This window comes from Patella vulgata, chromosome 9 (genome assembly GCF_932274485.2).
Source record: "Patella vulgata chromosome 9, xgPatVulg1.2, whole genome shotgun sequence".
Taxonomy (NCBI): Eukaryota; Metazoa; Mollusca; class Gastropoda; family Patellidae; genus Patella; species Patella vulgata.
In genome coordinates, this window is record NC_065887.2 from 24,477,363 (window position 1) to 24,495,688 (window position 18,326).

Genomic DNA, 18,326 nt, shown 5'->3' on the forward strand with positions numbered 1-18,326 from the left:
TCAATTCCACTCTTTCATTGGATGCCCCACCGCCACCTCCTCTCTGGGCGTCAATTTACTTTACATAAATAAAAATACTTAACTCCAGACATTTTTATGCAAGCTCAGTGCGACCATTAGAAGCTCTTTGATACGCTTTCGAAGAAGTACAAATTTTCAGCTGTCAAGTGAGAATGACGATTGATTCCCAATTTCTACGCATTATAAGTGTCTGTATAACCATGTTTAAATACTGACTATAGTTATAGCAGAAGGTGATCATCATTAAATCATTCATGCAACAGAATAATGCAATTTATTAAATGATTCTTTTTAAACTTAAAAAGTAATTCAGGCATTTGAGTTGCATATATAAACTCCCTATGAAATCGGATATGACATGTGATGTAATCTGCCACGCGATCTGGAAATCCAATAGCAGTTTCAAACGTCAATGTATACACTATGGACATAACATTTTTTTTTATCCTACAATAACGATTAAATACATGTCCACGGCAGTCCCACAGGTTTAACTCGTGACGAATGACATTAGACTAAAAGTATTCCACGATCCATGAAAATGACGCTTCTTATTAATGCTCCCTGGGTAATTAATCCGACTTGAAGATGACACACGGATAACACTGACAAGGATATCCATACTAATTATATACGGAGCATTTATTAACAACCGGTTGCCATGCAAGATACACAGACATTTGGCAAGAGATGGGCAGAAAACAAGCTAAAAAAGAAAATTTTCGTACAATCAGGGGAAATAACCCAGATCTTTGGGATATAAACATATATTTTGTTTCATTAAAATCGGATAAAATTGTTGCCTCTATATAGTTTTACACTACTTGCATACATGGAAGTAACGGTCATTTTATCGGACAGTTTCAGTCCGATTTTCAAACCAAACCGTCCTATTGGTGTCATGGTAATATATTTGAACGGGTTTTTTTTTTAAACTGAATAAGAACTGTTACCTCTAGAGAGACGACAGGCTAAAAACGTACAATCAGTGCCATAATCAAGAAAGTTACGGTCCGATATGCGCGAAGGGACCGAGATCTTTGGGATACAGACATATGTTGAATGTTTCACCAAAATCAGATAAAAAACGTGACCTCTAGAGTGTCCATAGCCTTGGTATTACATACTTTTACACTATTTGCATATGTGGAGCGCCCAGTTTGTCCGGTAGTATAGGTCCGATTTTCACGAAATGCAAACCCAAGCATCATTATGGTGTGACGTTGATATATTTAAACGCTTTATAACATCGGATAAATATTGTGACCTCTAGACGATCCACAAGCTAAGAACACGAATTTTCGTAAACATTCAGGGCCATTATCTGGGAAGTTACAGTCCAATACGTGTGAATATCGACAGGAACCGAGATCTGTGGGTTATATATTATTTTATTTTAAGTTTCATTAAAATCGGATTGTGACCCCTAGAAGTACCCACAAGCTAAACACGTGATTTTTCGTACAATCAGAAGCCATAATCCATGAGGTTACGATCCGATACCACTCGGCAGACTACGATAACCTACATAAAGCCTAGGTTATATGACGGAAAGTGATATGTAGCTACACCAATACAATTATCACGCGGCTACCGGTTTACTTTTTAGGAAAACTTGTCGCTGATACTAAAAGGTTCTGAAAATTGCGTCGTGTGAAGAGTGTGTAGAGTTTTCATTGCAAAGTTATTCTTTGTTTAAAGAAAATCGGATGCACTTGAAAGAAAAACAGCTTCAGACATTGGAGGCTTTGTATGATAAACCACTCTTCACAGACGTTTTCATGGGCGCCGCCACAGTAATCTGGAAACTTGAAAGTAGTTCCAATGGCGGAATTCGTCATACTGCCGGGGTTAGATGGAGTCTGCTGAGGTTTGCCGAGTAGGGCCGATAAATGCCAATACCTTTGGGATATATAAATATATTTCAAGTTTCGTCAAAATCGGATAAAAAATTGTGACCTGTAACGTGTCCACAAACAAATAGTGGACGGACGGACAGGGGCGACGACGATATGCATCCACATGAAAATGTGGGCGTTTAAAAATATTACTACGGATATATGGGTCTTTGATATGCGAGACTGGCCTTTGCCGATATACCAAATACAATGCTGGTCTCGCTAATCTGGAGGGCCCTTGCTCCCTCCCAGTGTTTGCCGAGACGGTTTATCCGGCGTATTTCCCCCTTGTCGGTGCGCAGGACAGAGGACCTGGTAAGGAATAACGTATGTTCTATCGGTTTGGGAGAAAAATTGAGGTGTCGTGTACACATTGGCGTGCACGTAAAATAACCTTTTGCAGTTGGAATTCGATATAAAAGTATGCGGTAGCGCTGCTGTCCCTCACACCACACTGTATGGCGTAGACCGTCTTCTTTAGCAATAAGGAGCAAAACAGTAGGACGTTATACCCCATTTCATTTCGTTTAAAGGGGAACTATTTAAGAGCTACATCTGCCTATTGTAGGCATTTCTTTATGTTATATAAATTATTAATTAATATTTATTAACTTACCAAGACCATAATAAACTCTCTCGGATACTCATATTTTCAACAGATTCAAATACGATTAATAGTCAAAACTGTCAAAATAATTTAATTTAAGAATGGGTAATAGAGACTGTGTTTATTATCTAAACATCTGTAGCAATGGCAATCGAGACTACGCTGTTACGGCGATAACTCGACTCAGAATGAATAATTTAACTAAAATTTGCAACATATTCCCTTTTCATTATCTATTTTTTAACTAATATAGCGAAAACTGTCAGCTTTTTATACAAATCTTACATAATGCCGCTTTAATTTGGGGAGTCTGTTACAACAATATCAAACATCATACTACTTACTCCTAAATATACGATATGGATTTCGCAATTTACCTAATGTTTGCCTCTTGATCTCCAAAGCTATCGGCAACAGAAAAGCTAATCACCAATAAATCACCAAAATATGATAAAGGAACATACTGAAGCCGGAAGCTATTTTTTAGATAGGAAACGAAGAAGCTTCAGATGCGACGAAACGAGTTATATATATATTTCTAAAAGTTAATAAACGGAATGGTGGTAAAGGGTTTGTCAACGGATTTGATAACTGTGATAATTAAATATTCTTGAAAATACTTTACAGTCTACTTGGAGGGTTTATAATAATGGACTCATGTTCATATATAACGTATATTTATTGGCCTTCCCAAATTCACATTGTATTGTTATTTAAAGTAACTGGTAATATATTTGGAGGATAAACCATGCTATATTGTGGTTTGATGGGGTCGCCATTTTTGTAAATTAGAAGAGACAATTATACAGAAACTCATTCGGTTGCGATTGCCATTTTGCAAGTATCGAAGGGAACCCAGATCTTTGGGACAAAAACATATCTTTTAAGTTTTATTGAAATCGGATGCAAATCGAGACCTCTAGAGGGCCCACAACGTTGGTATTACATACTTTTACACTATCTGAGTACGAGGAGCGGCTATTTTGTACGGAAGTTTCGGTGAGATTTTCACACAATTCGAACCCAACCGTCATTATGATCAATTTAAACGTTGGTTTTTTTTTTAAATCGGACAAACCTTGTGACCTCTAGAAGGACCACAACCTAAAACGCGATTTGTCACACAATCTGGTGTCAAAATCTAGGAAATTAAGGTCCGGGGTGTACGCGAATATCGAACAGAACCGAAATCTTTGGTATATAAATAATGACCTCTATAAGGTCCACAACATTGGTATTACATAATTTTACACTATTTTTGTACTAGGACGGACATTTTGTCGGGCAGTTTCGGTATGATTTTAACGAAATTCGAACTCAATCGTCATTAAAATCGGATAAAAAATTGTGACGTCTAGAGGTTCCACGAGCTCAAAAAGCTAGTTTTCGAACAATCAGGGACCATAATCCAGGAAATTAAGTTACAAAATGTGCGAATATCGAAAGGAGCCGTGATCATTTGGATATAAAAATATATTTTAAGTTTCATAAAAATTGTATAAAAATTATGACTTCTAGAGGGTCTACAAGTACAACCTTGGTATTACATAATTTTACACTATATGGGTACGTGGGCGGTCATTTTGTCGGACAGTTTCGGTCTGATTTTCACGAAATTCGAACTCAACCATCACAATGGTGTTACGGTGATATATTCGAGCGTTTTGGGGGGTTTTTTTGTTTTGTTTTTTTGTTTTTTTTTTTAAATCGGATAACAATTGTGACCTCTGGAGGGACCACAAGCTAAAAACGCGATTTTCGTTCAATCAGGAGCTATAATCCAGGAAATTAAGATCCGAGCATGCGCGAATATTGAAATGAACCGAGATCTTTGACTTGTATATTGCAAGTTTCATTAAAACCGGATCAAAATTGTGACCTTTATGGCACAAGCTAAAAACGTGATTTTTCGTACAGCCAGGAGCAATAATCCATGAAGTTACGGTCCGATGCATGCCAATATCAAAGGGGACAGAGATATTTGGCAAAAAAATCTATATTTCAAGTTTCGTCCAAATTGGATAAAAATTGTGACATGTCCACAACAAATTGTAGACGGACAGACAGGGGCGACGACAATATACGTCCACATGAAAATGTGTGCGTACAAAAATGTTTAAATTGTCAATACATGTATGTAAACTGAAATAACGGTTTTTTCATGTAATGAATTTTTGGAGGGACCTTTACTTCCTTGTCCACCACTACAAATTTGGGTGATCACAATTCGCTGTCATGACAAGGCGTTAAACCCTATTTTATTTCATTTCATGTATTTCATAGTTTTTATGTCGAAATTAACTTCAGTGAAATTTTTTTTTTTAACTCATATCGATTTTTATAATTAAGAACCTTCATCTGTTATTTTCGGGCTGACAATCCACAATTTCGCATTTTCTGGAAGTACCGAGATGCAAGGGTGATATATTGGCATTCATCAGACGTGAACCAAGTTAATGAACTGGCTAAATGACCTTTATGAGTCGCCTTGAAGCATCTTTAGTGGGTATTTTACTCTTCTACTTCTCACAAAACGGGCACTTATGATAGGATTATCATAACACTTCTGTAAAATTATATATGGTTGGCACCACCCACTCCCACAGTCAAGACGAATTCTTAACGGAATATTAGACATAATTTTAAGTAAAGTGACAAGGACAAGCACATATATCCAACTAATGGCTCTTCAACGCGATTCACTTTTTATTATAATTATCAGTTAGAACCGATATTCGTATTTATGAGCTATGTATCTAATTCTCTGTTGAAGCACTGCACAAATGTTCTGGAAAGTGGATTTAAGCTTGAAAAAAACACACTGAGTTTCACATTTACAGTCAAATATTTTAGTTGACAACAACGGTGACTTTATGAGATGGTATTAACCAGGTGGTCCCAGAATTGATGAGTGAGGTCGTGTGTGCTTTAGATCATACGGTCTGTCATTGAGTTGGTTTCAAGTCCAAACTTATGGCAGGACGGAGGGCCTGACAAGGACAGCTGTCTAGTCCTTCGGATGAGACAAAAAACCGAGGTCCCGTGTATACATTGGAATGCACGTAAAAGATCCCTTGGCAGTTGGAATTCGATATAAGAGTAGGCGATAGTGCCGCTGCCCGGGCAAAATTTCCTTCATAGCACACTGTATGGCGTATGCCCGTCTTCATTAGCCCAGCATAGGAGCAGAACAGTAGGACGTTAAACCCCATTTCATTTCATTTCATTTCCAAACTTATGCATGGCAGGGATTAGGGTTGCCTTATAACCTCATGGGTTTCCCCTGGGTCCTTCCACTGCTCAAAAATATCATTGGGGTTTATCCTACCAGGATTTCCTTTGTCACTGGTGTGGGACGGGTGAACTGGAGTGGCAAGGAAAATTGTCTACTAAGTCATATGAGACGAAAAACCGAGATTCACACGTATATTCGGTGGCGTTAACGAAAAAGAAACGGCAGTTGGAAATCGTTGAAATGTAGGCGGAAACGCCGCTGTCTGCGCAAACTTTTGCTCGCAGCATACTGCATGGCATATGACCGTTTTCATTAACCCTGTCATGACAATTCCTCATAATCTATCATTTATTACCATTTAAGGCGATCGAACTTTCTAGAATCGTTATTTGGAAACTTCTAGAAACCACGCAAACTATGTTTAGAAATAAGTGGTAGTTTCTAGGAAAATAAGGAATGTTCTAGAAAGTCGTGGAAAATTCGAGAATGTTCCAGAAAGATATAGAATTTCCTATAACTATATATGAGCCAGGCCAATCCGAGGGCAGAACTCAGTGTTTGTCGTAAGTTTCTATTTGAATCGCGTGATGTTCAACGATAGGCGTACGAGCTGGGGAGCTGGGGGGCTTGGGGGCGGGAGCTGGGGGGGCTGGGGGGGCGGGCGCCCCCGCCCCATTTTGGGCACCAAATGCTGGGAAAATTTGGGCACACAATTGTACTTTGTAAAAGTTGTATAAAATAATATTGCGTTCTTGAATGTGTCCAATTTAGCAGCGAATTTTTTATTATGTAACATACTAAGAACTATTAACTACATTTTTTGGTCACCAACCACCACCGCCCCCCCCCCCCCCAGTCAAAAATTTCCCCGTACGCCTATGTGTTCAACTAGTCTCTTTTAGTTTTCAAGCACACGTTTTAAGTAATAATCTACCATTTAGTTTAAGATGTCATACATCTCTATATTCTTTTAAACAACAACTTTAAACACATTTATTTAATCAGGCTTTTAACTGACGCTATACGACTATAAATATGCTGTAATAATAATAGTAATAATAATTGCCATTATTGTGCAGTTTCAAGAGACTAAGGCTTGATCTGTCGGCGTCTAACGATTCAAGAATTATTCATCCTGTCAGTTTTGAATCATCAAGATCCTGTGTAATTCCACCAACTTGAGAATTACTACGGCAACGCCGAGAAGAAACATGTAACGGTATGTCTACGAACTACTACTTCAAAGCAGTAAAGCACCGAGAGCAAAGAAGACTTCAACCGAATACTGGTAAAATCGGACTGCATAATGCGAGTAATCATGCACATTGATTCTGATCAACGGGGTTATACTCGTACTTATACTCATTTGCCCGAATACCATTTTATCATTTGTATGTGTTATTAAATCGTTGTTGTTTAGATTTGTCTGATTGGGGTATTGGGTGGATCGTGAATCTGTAAACTGCAATCGATACTCAGAGATTATTACAGATGCCAAAAAGTAGGACGTAAAACCCCGATGTTATTTCATTTCGTTAAATCCCAGGTAGCTATATGAAGTAACACATTTGTGAACCGGATGTTATGCGTGTTTGGGGGGTTGGTTGGCTGAATGGTTAGCATGCGCGCGCTGTATCATAAAGTCTGTCATTGAGTCGACTGGCGTGGTTTCGAATCCCCGGTTGTACGTGACAAGGAGTAGGGTTGCCTGTCCAACCTCGTGGGTTTTCTCCGGGTCCTCCGGTTTCCTCCCACTGCTAAAGACCCCTACGCGCAAGCGAATTGTTGAAATAAAATTAAACCATATGTTAGTCCCGAAATGACCTAGTTTGTGTCGAGTGGATGTTAAACCCCATTTCTCTCTCTCTCTCTCTCTCTCTCGTTATGCGTGTTTGTATTGATATGTTCCACGATTGAATATTTAGTTTATTGTGAAGATGATACGCTGTTATATTGAATGTTTCCGAGTATACTATTGTATATTAATCAATGGTTATTAAGAACTTTTTTCTTTTCTCTCACTGTTCCTATTTATGATATACTGCAATTTTACATTACATGGTGCTTACTCGGCCTGTCACAATATTGTTCAAATTCAAAGTAGCCATATTATGCTGTATTATGGTCATCTACCAACTCGAATTCTTACATTGATAGGCTACTAAAATAACTTTTACAATGAACATTAATCCAAAAGACTGTAGGTACCAGGGCATATTCAACAATTAGTATGATTAAATGCTGATTTCATGACGACAAATTATTCCGACTTGCATCAACTTATTAGAGCTTAAACAGCACATGCAAAGTTCAACGAACTAACCGAGTTTTATACTGCACAAATTGTTACCCCTTGAGAAAAATAAAATTATCACTTCACTTATGTCTTTGATATGAAATATAAAAAAAGAAAGAAGACGTGAGCGTATTTTTATAAAGAAGCACATAATTGACATTTCCGGTGCTTGTCAGGTATGGTAGGATGATGGTGACGTGCTGTGTCACTTTTGGACGTATTAGTTCCGATGCGTCAAAGCAACTGTCCCCAAAACCGATAATTCTTATTGCGGATATGTCAATAGATAAATAACATCCTTCATATGGACAAGCGCAAATTACCTTCAAGATATACATGAATTCTTCTCAATTATTCTATCCATCGTGGTCAAATATGACAGTTCAAATTAGTAAAGGGAACCTCGTGTCTCGAATCCAATAATAAGAATTATAGGGGGGAATGTCATATATTATGTTGTTTACAATCACCATCGTGACGTCATTCTAGACATGATCAACCTGAACTGAAGTCAGGTCAGTCTATAAAAACAGAACTTCAGAGACTTCTTTCTGTATTATTATGGTGTTTATCACGAGATCCCGACACTTGATCGGTTGATACAATGTCTACTGATGTAATGTTTTCTAGTCTTCAGTATATATCACACAGGGCAAGAAAATAGTCGTTCCATATTGCGCATTCTTCATGGAGAACAAAAACATTTATCCACAAAAAAAAACAGAAAACGTAGAATTATTGTCAGTGGGTAAAGTAATTGAAATTAACTTATATTCCATCACAATGCCCCCCCCCCCCCGTAGGTATTACGTCGCTTTGTCAAAATTTTGATTCTCCATAATAATTTGTCCATTTTTTTTATTAACTCGCTATCAGTTTAGGATACATGTAGAATGTGCATTACCTATAATATATTATTTCCTTGTTGGTCAGTTGGAAATAATGGAAATAATGAAGGTGCTATTGCTAAAAACCCGATCTAGTAGGTGATTAGGAGGACCGCCTACATAAGTTAGCAATCACTTAGTAAAGCATTGAGATCAACAATTCCATCTACAGTAGCACTATGCTTTCCACGCTTTTAACTCTAATTATTTGCCAAATTGTCATTAGTAGGCTAATTAGCATTTTGGTCGTAAGGAAGAGCCGTATCGAACCTTTTCGATCACATTTATCTCCCCATTTACGTGTCAGTAGTTATTTTGTCGCATAGCATTTTCTAAAGGTAATAATTTTCCGATCTAGAATTTCGAACGCGTTTGGTGGAATTATTTTTCCCGTCACATTTTAAATCAAGTTCTCTGTTGGATTTTGTACACCTTGGTCGGATGGTTCATTTGGGGTCAGAAATTCAGAAAAGTACCACAAAATATTCTTAGCATATAATCAAACAGAAACACAATTGTAGAAAATCTAAATCAGCCATTCCCAAGGTGGGACCTGGGAATATTTGAGTGGAGCGTTGGTCGCACAGGTGGGGTGCAGGCTGATAGTGAGGTACAGGTGTCTGTATTTGTTTAAATGTCTTAATTTGTATTTGTCTGAATGCGCAGCAGAAATACTTTGTTGTAGGTATATTCTTATCATGAACTTTAAGTTTTTATTTGAATTATAGGTATGTGTAAATGTTGCGGGACACTAGATTTTTTTTTCTTATCAAAATGCGGAGGTTTCAATTTGTAGAATAAAAGGGTGAAGCTTCCATTTTGTAGACATGGGCCAAAAGGCAAGGTCGAAAACAAGGGAAGAAACCAATAAGGGTTAAAACATAATAATATATTGGAAATTATAAGAAAATTAATAATGCCTAATAGATTCTATTTCGGGCACTCCTGTCGTTTTTTTCTTTTGTTTGTTTGGTTGGTTTTTTTGGGGGGGCGGGGGGCAATTTTAAACTATGGAGAAAAAAAGCGACGTCGACTTTTTAACACGACGTCGCCCTTAATAAAGTGACGCGTCGCCCTTTGCGTCGCACGTCGCGCTCGTTTTTCAAAATTATTTATAGATTGACTTCCCTTAGGGAGACTTCATTATTTTACATCTTAAAAAAAGCACCTGCACTTTGTCAGTTTTGGGGTTTTGACTCCATTATAAATTATCTGACATTTATATCCTATTATAATGTTTTTCTCTGAAATTTTGTACTAGTAGCCTCTGCCCGGGGGGGGGGGGGTGCTCAAAATTATCTAAGTGGATATTAGGAATATTCAAAGGGAGATCCTTTGAATATTTATAGACTAGAGGCTGAGATACCAAATCACTGGTCTTGGCTTCTTCTAAACCTGTGTAAACCAGTTCATAATTCAGCAAATAGAGAGGGTAGAATTGTAATTTTACCAAGGTACAGGGTTTTAGATCAAATGAAGAGTTAAAGGGAAATACACATAAAAAATGTAATAAATAGTTATGTTGACAAGACGAAGTGTTAAAAATATAAAAAAAAATGGTATTTTAAAATTGCTTTAATCATAAAAAATTAACTAAGCGCAGTTGGGGGGGGGGGGGCATATGCTTGTGTGGGCCCTGCCGATAGCTGCTAGTTCTCATATTTCATTCAATGATTATAGATTGGGTGTCTAGGTTAACTAGTGCAGAATTGAATGTAATCTTGGATTCTTTTAACATTGACCTTAATCTTATTTTTTCAGGGTTGCAAACATATTCGTCGTAGACTATCCAAAAAACAATATATATGTATATATATTCTCGTATTAATTCTGTCTGTAAAAATGCCATGGAATGTTCATACTATAAGTAATACAACACTTGAGAACCTATAAAACAACGGATATAAATTAACGGAAACCATACCTACGTCGTTATCAGTACCGTGTCATCGTTTGTTTAACTATAAGGTATGACTATCTGCACGAGGTCACTCATTCACACCAGAGTTAACGATTTTAATGTTAGAACAGAACTTTAAAATATAGCATATAATCTGGATATTGTAGAAATGTCTTGTTATACAAAGGATATTATTGCCAATTCCTTGTGGCCAATATAAATTGCTGTATTGAAGATATAATTGAAAAGGGCGACGCGGGAAGTGGTCGAAATAGAACACGCAGTGGACCCTTACGGCTAGCCCTCGGATCCACTCACTTAATCTGATATGTACGTTTGTTTGTGTTTTCTGCGTATTGTGTCTTATCCCTAAATTTGTTTTGCGTAATTGTGTGTGGTGCAGTCCCCCTGAACTTACTAATAGTATTCTGTCAAAACCGACATTTACATTATTGTGCATGGTGTTCACCACTTACAGCTTTTAACTCAAGGATAAATATTTTCATAGAAATAACAACGTACATAAGTTAAGTGTATCCATTTAGGTCGTTAAATATTTACAGCAGTTTGGAAAGCAGACAGTGATATTAATGGCCAGAAACCAGATTAGAATTAACCTTAACAATATATAAGTGGTATCTAAGAACGCCAGACGCAGAAAAATTTGTTTATCATCTTGATATAAACGCCAGATACTATTATAAGTATGCAAGTCATAAATCATAAACACCATATCGGATTCTTTGACCATGTTGATGATTTTGTGACGATAATTATATATTTATATGCTGGCTATCCAATAACCCTTAAATAGCTCGCTATAAACCACTGCTCATCATTATTATCTGTAATAATTAGCGAGGGAGCTGTAAAAGCGGATGTGCCTTAATTACGTTAGCGGTGACCAGTGCCACATTTTGTCAACAGAAGATGATTCACAAAATGTTTCCAGATCTAGAAATCGATACTTTTAGAATGACTTACAAAAACCTTTTATAACATGCCTGACCTTGGCCATTAGTAGTAATAGACTATACATTGGGCTTTCAGCACTTTAGTTAAGATAAGTTCGCTGTTAATATACACCTAGTGATTAATTGGCTGATCAAAAGTAGTTAAACTCAATGTTCCTGGTTTAAGTTATTTTTAAACATTTTCGTGTTGTGGTAAATTTTTATCCCTTTATTTATTTATAATAGCCATATAATCAGGTTCACTTTAAAATAGCCGCCAATATCAAAGACACAATATCCTGTAAATAATATATATAAACGTTAAAAACAAAAATGTGTATTTATATAACGTTAATGATTAAGGAAAACAATGGTTATAAAAATAGGTGAGAAATACCTGGTAAATAGGATCCGCTGCCACATTGTCGTTTCGGTATTTCAGAAATTGGTCCAAGGAAAATTCATTGGCTTGTGCTGGAAACTCAAACATTTTTCTGCTCAGGTGGCCCTTTGAATGTAAGTTGGAATTGTATCTAGTTGCATTTAAACCCATCGAGTGTACGTTGGAATTACAAACTAGCTACATCTAAATCTATTTGACGCGACGAGCATGTATTTCTATGTCAATGGCCCAAATGCTAGTTTATTCCAATTTCACTCATTCAAATCAGGTACTTGCGAATGCATCAACAGCACTTAAGTTCACCACCTCGCATTCAATTAATCTCGGGCAATCGAGTAGAAAGAATTGAACGAATTCACCAGAGCAAGATGGATAAAGAACCATCAAATGTCAAAGACCTTTGTTAACAGAAAACTTTCTAACAAAAGCATTCATTGAAAACGTAAGTAAGTGTAAATTTTGAATGAAACAGATCGTGAGATTCACAATAACAACTATGGAATGGCTTTTTTTACACAAAGGTGTAATCTTGCGTATAGATTGATAATTTATTATTGTTTATCAAAAAAATCAATAACTGATTGTTATATTAAAATCAGCTTAGGTATACAATTTTCCATTCTTTGTCTTGTCTTATTTCGTTAATGCTTTCCACAAAAGATTACCGACAAAGGTAAACAAGCAACTGTAGCATCGAAATACATATCCCACACAGTGTGCCGAGTGTTGCTTTTAGTGATCGTGGAGAAGTCCAAAGTACTGTATCCAGCAATTCCCTGTGACATTCTCCTCAAACATCAAGTAAAATGCACTGTTGCCTTTTTAAACATATTTTTTAATAATTCAGTCCTTATGACGTTTGTTTTTGAGGCCGGAATAACAATCACTAATAGACTATAATTAAATATACGTGTTTAATACGAGTCAGTTTTTAGACAAGCGACTTTTTGAAAAAGAATTTCCTAAAGTCTTCGTTTTGTTTTATAGTGCGTCCCCCTGCACTCATTTAAGCGTGCTGCATTATGGCTCGCGCATAATAACGCTTACAGGCATGTAAATTAATTTCACACAATTCCGATTCTACTTACATACATTCACCTAATAGTCTTTTTACATGAGTCATTTTAACTGCAGTTCTAATTGAAGTGAACTCCAGTTGAGTTGAACTACCTTTAAAACAAATGCAAGCAGACTGACATAACACACTGTTGGTCATCCACAAGAATCCTACACACAAAATAACACAACAGACTGTTGTGCCTAGTAAATACTGCCTTCTCGTGTACTTCAGACGTGAACATGGTTTCAATTTCTTCTCAATTTCCCTAAAGGGTCTGCATATCACCTTCCTTCATCTTTAAGATTTCAGACGAATTGACAGTCGCAGTATACAGCAATGTTTCCCACTTTAATTAAATTAGTGTTATTAGCACAACTTCTGGATAGTTAACTCTTCACACACACTTGGTAGCAGAGCGGTGCTACTTATACCAGTTAACGATATTATTATGCCTTGCCTTTGAGAACAGTTCTTCTTTCGTGGCTACCTAATCGCCAATAAGATTTCTTCTTTAAAATCAGTGTGTGTTAATACCCGCCAAATGTGGGTGATTATGCAGTCATTCCAACGGGGAAAAGGAATCCGTCTGTTCTTCATGATATCTACTTTACAAGATTAGACAGGTGTTTCAGAGTAAAATAAACATCAGAATCCCAAAAGATGTATTGATAGCTCTAACCTGTCAACATAGTGTAAATCAAGTGAAATAAAAAGAGGAATAAATTTTATTTCGGGACAAAATGTTAACCTAATTTATTAAAACGACTGGATTAGATTACTGTATACATCAACAGTCAAATTGTAATAAATATGCCAAATAAAAACCATATTGGCGATACTGCCATACATACATATTCAAGAAAACATAAACTAGTGTATTTTAATAATGCAGCTGTTTCATTGACTGCGGGTAACTTTTAAATAAAAAGTTTTCATGAGTAAGGCCCCAAGGGGGGAACCTGTGATAGTGAGGATCTGCTCAGCTTGACAATAGCGATAAGAATTTCCTCTCCAAGTGCATTGTATGCATATTATTTATTCATAGGCCAGATTATACCCTGACAATTGTTGGGCCAAGAAGAGGTCACTAAGCGCCAAGAAACGCGACATACTTTACGGGCTTCTATTTGACGTCACATTCCCAAAATGGTTGTGATGACGCTATGCTCATCTTCTACCAAAATTCTTCTTCTTAACACTGCCATAGCCAAGATGTTGTTCTTAATAAATGACTGGATTTCAGGTTATAGAAATTTCTACGTGAAGAGATATTGTGGTGCGGCTTCTGGCAAATCTACTGGACACGTTGACTGAAGTGTGCGAATGTGCTTGAACAAGACCTGTTAGTTAGAGAAGTACTATGGAGTGCTCGGTTTGTAGTTGTAACAAGAGACAACGAGAGTATGATATCTTTGTTAATATTTATAATGAATATTTGACGAGCTGAAAGAAACTATATGGGGGAGGGGGATTTATGCGAAATAAATGTTCATTGTCTTAATTCGTGTAAACTACACAGGAAACCAATTTCTCCAACCACAAAAGATACATTTTCAACCGATTTAAATGAAATGGAATGGGGTTTAACGTCCTACTGTTTTGCTCCGAACTGGACTAATGAAGACGGGCACACGCATACAGTGTGCTATGAGGGAAATTTTGCCCGGACAGCGGCACTACGGCCTACTCTTATATCGAATTCAAACTGTCAAGGGATCTTTTACGTGCACGCCAATGTGTACACGGGACCTGGGTTTTTCGTCCCATACGAACGACTAGACAGCTGTCCTTGTCAGGCCCTCCGCCCTGCATCACTAACAAAGGGGAACCACGACGGAAAATCTGGATGAACTTTCTCGGCCAATGCAGGGATCGAACACCCGACCTCCAGGCCAACGAGCCAGCGTCTTACCCACTTAGCCACCGTGATCCTCTTCAGCCGATTTAGACAATCAAGCTTTTAAACTAGTTGGGTCTTGAGCTGGAGTTTGCAGTTTGTTGATAAATGTGTCGTGACATCCTATTCAAACATCAGACTATATCGGGATAACCTGCTTTCCGGTTAATCGGGTATCGCTATCAGAGCTGAATTATATACGTAAACATAATTTCCAGTAGATTATATATGGAACATTTGATCTCCCATAATGTGTTACTGACGATGATACACACCCACCTTCAAATACCATATTATTTTTTTAATAAAAACACAACAAAAATTAACAGATCGTACATTGATATAAATTGAGTTAACAGAAACGACTGGTTGTAAAGCAGTTTATTTAGCACGCCTATGATTTGTGATAAATAAGTCAGTTTCGTCAAATAAATCAGAGGCGTTGATAACATTAATAAATCAGAGGCGTTGATAACATTAATATTAGATGTGTGATAAACATATGCTAAATATTAGTATGGGCGCTTCTGTGATGTTACAATAAATAACCGGCTACGTAGTTCCCCGTAGTGGGGCTGAAGAACTTGACAAGACTCGGAAATGCACTGGCTCGCTAACCTGGCGGTTCGATTCCGGTGTCGGCCAAGACACTTCTTCGGGATTTTCCGGCGTGGTTATTTGTGTCAGTGGTTTAGAACGGAAGACGAGTAGTCCCGTGTACACCTTGACGATTGGAATTCAAATTGCTGTCCGGACCAAATTTCCATAATTTCTTCACAGTGCATGGCGTATACCTAACTGTATTAGCCCAGTTGGAGCAAAAAATTATCACGTTTAAATTGTGTTCCATTCATTTAGCCATACAAACGCGAGATCAGTAAAGGCAATCTTCACCGCGACCACAAAAGCGGACTATAATTTGTCTTGGGTGGGGAGGTGATTCTCTCCCAATTTCTTTCCTTGTTTTAGTTATCCGTAACCTTCCAGTCGTTGGCCAATATGGCCTTTCCTTGAAGTCATCATTAAATTAAATACTCAGTGTAAAAATAACATTTCCGCTTGAAGGCCCATTGAATATTGGTATGTCTGTCAAGTTAATAAATTAATAGTAATCAGTGTGGTGAGTATAAGTGAGAACTCACATTTCAATTCTTTTAGTGTTCATTATTAAAGATGCATTATATTATAGGAGATCAATATGCCTATTGCAGGTCTTTTTTCCTGTAGATATCGGACCGTAACATCCTGGATTACGACCCCTGATTGTACGGAAAATCACTTCTTTTTTTAGCCTGTTCTCTTTCCATCTCTTGCAAAATGTGGGCGTATCTTGCATGGCAACTGCTTGTTCTTTAACTATTCATGAACGACCATCTTTTCATCTAAATCTTAGTTGATCCATATACATTACATAAGGTACCTAATCAAACCGGGTACCCAATTAAACCGCGATGTCATCCCTGTGCGTTTATAGAATTTTCTGTTTGAATATTAATTAAACTCGTATACTTGCAATGAATCCTGCCGCAAATATTTTTCAGATTTAGAAAATTTATGTAATTGAGAACTTGCTAAAATATACGAGGGCTGGCTGAAAAGGATAGTTCTAAGCCTGAATAGAATAGATCAATTGGGATGAAACAGCCTTTTGCCACCAACAAGTATAATCATTAAATGAATCATATAGACATAAGAGCTACAACTGTAGTGTTATTATTGTCTTTGTACCAGACCATCTTTTGAACCTACCCATTCATATCAGCAGAAATGGACAAAACCGGCAACAGGGCAGGCATCAAGTACCTGCAATTGAAAGAACTAACCCCAACACAGATAAATGCCATGGTCGGGAATGATTCACTTCCTTTTCCACAGTAAAGAAGTGTTCGGAGGAATTTAAGCGTGGTAGAGAAAGCCTTGAGGAAGGCAATCATCGGCACCCATTCAAGAAAACATTACCCGGGTGCATGACATGGTGATTGCTGATCGACGATTGGCCACACGACATATTGCCAGTATTGCGTGCATCTATCGTAAGAGGGTTGAGCACATTATCGCCTACGGGTTAGGAATGACAAAAGCCCTTGACTGCTCTTGAAAAAGGAATTGTCGGTCGTCATTTTTTAGTAATGATGACATCATGTCAGCTGTAAATGACTTGTTTTGGGGTTTCCGAAGAAAAATTTTTCCTGACCGGCATCCAGGCCTTGCAATATCGTTGGCAAAAGCGTGTACACCCCGAAGTGAATATGTAGAAAAATGAATGGAAACCATCGACGTTTCAGCCAGCCCTCGTAGCTATTGCTTATTATGCTAAAAAAAAACGTCAATGTTGAATGGGCATTTTTATTAATTATTCATCTGTGGCCCATAAACTACCTTACCGTGAGTTGGTCACAAAATGAAATGAACCGTGGTGTAACGTCCCACTTTTATTGTCCATCCGGGCTAATGAAGATAGGCACACGCAATGCTGTGTGCCGAACTGATCAGCAGAAAATATTCGCTTGGCAGCTACTATCACTGATAGGGATGAGTTAATTAGCTATCAATATATTTTCTTCTGAAAATTAAATTCTAAAACAATTTTTAAATCATTATATCTGAATAAATATATCTTCTAATGAGCGTAAATTGTTACATAAAATAATAGGCGAAGGATTAACAGGAGTAAAAGGCACCAATTCTGCCGGGACCAGTTGGTGTTACTATTTAAACATTAAACTGTTATCGGCGCCGTATGATATGACGTCACACGTACACCACTACTACACGTAAAGATCAGATCTTGTATAGATTTTCGCATTACAGTTGTGAAACAGGTTGGCAGTGTGCTATGAGGGAAATTTTGACCGGACAGCGGCACTACGATCTACTCTTATTTCGAATTCCAACTGTCAAGAGTTCTTTTAGGTGCACACAACAAACCGCACTTCCATTTTTGACGATAGAATGACGGCTGAAGTATTGTAAAATTTTATTTTCCGTCGTTAATATATTCATTTATTCGTATAATAAACAGTACAGCGTAATTTTGTGTCTATTTCGGCAAAGAATTTCATAAATGTCCTTGAATTAACGTTCAGATAAATTTAGTCATTTGTGCAGTATTTTGACTAGTACTGGCATACTGTGGACCAGCAACAAAGCCTGGCATCATAATTTCAAT

General features: G+C 37.3%; 1 protein-coding gene across 2 annotated transcripts in view; it reads right to left on the minus strand.

Annotated features, from left to right (window-relative positions):
- Positions 1-12,647, minus strand: part of LOC126831785 (secretin receptor) — a 65,874-nt gene extending 53,227 nt beyond the window's left edge. For both annotated transcript variants that reach the window (XM_050562428.2, XM_050562427.2), the window contains exon 1: positions 12,195-12,647. In XM_050562428.2, coding sequence (XP_050418385.1) covers positions 12,195-12,350 — 156 coding nt within the window. In that variant the 5' untranslated portion in view covers positions 12,351-12,647. The remainder of the gene's footprint in view (positions 1-12,194) is intronic.
- Positions 12,648-18,326: the final 5,679 nt, after the last annotated feature.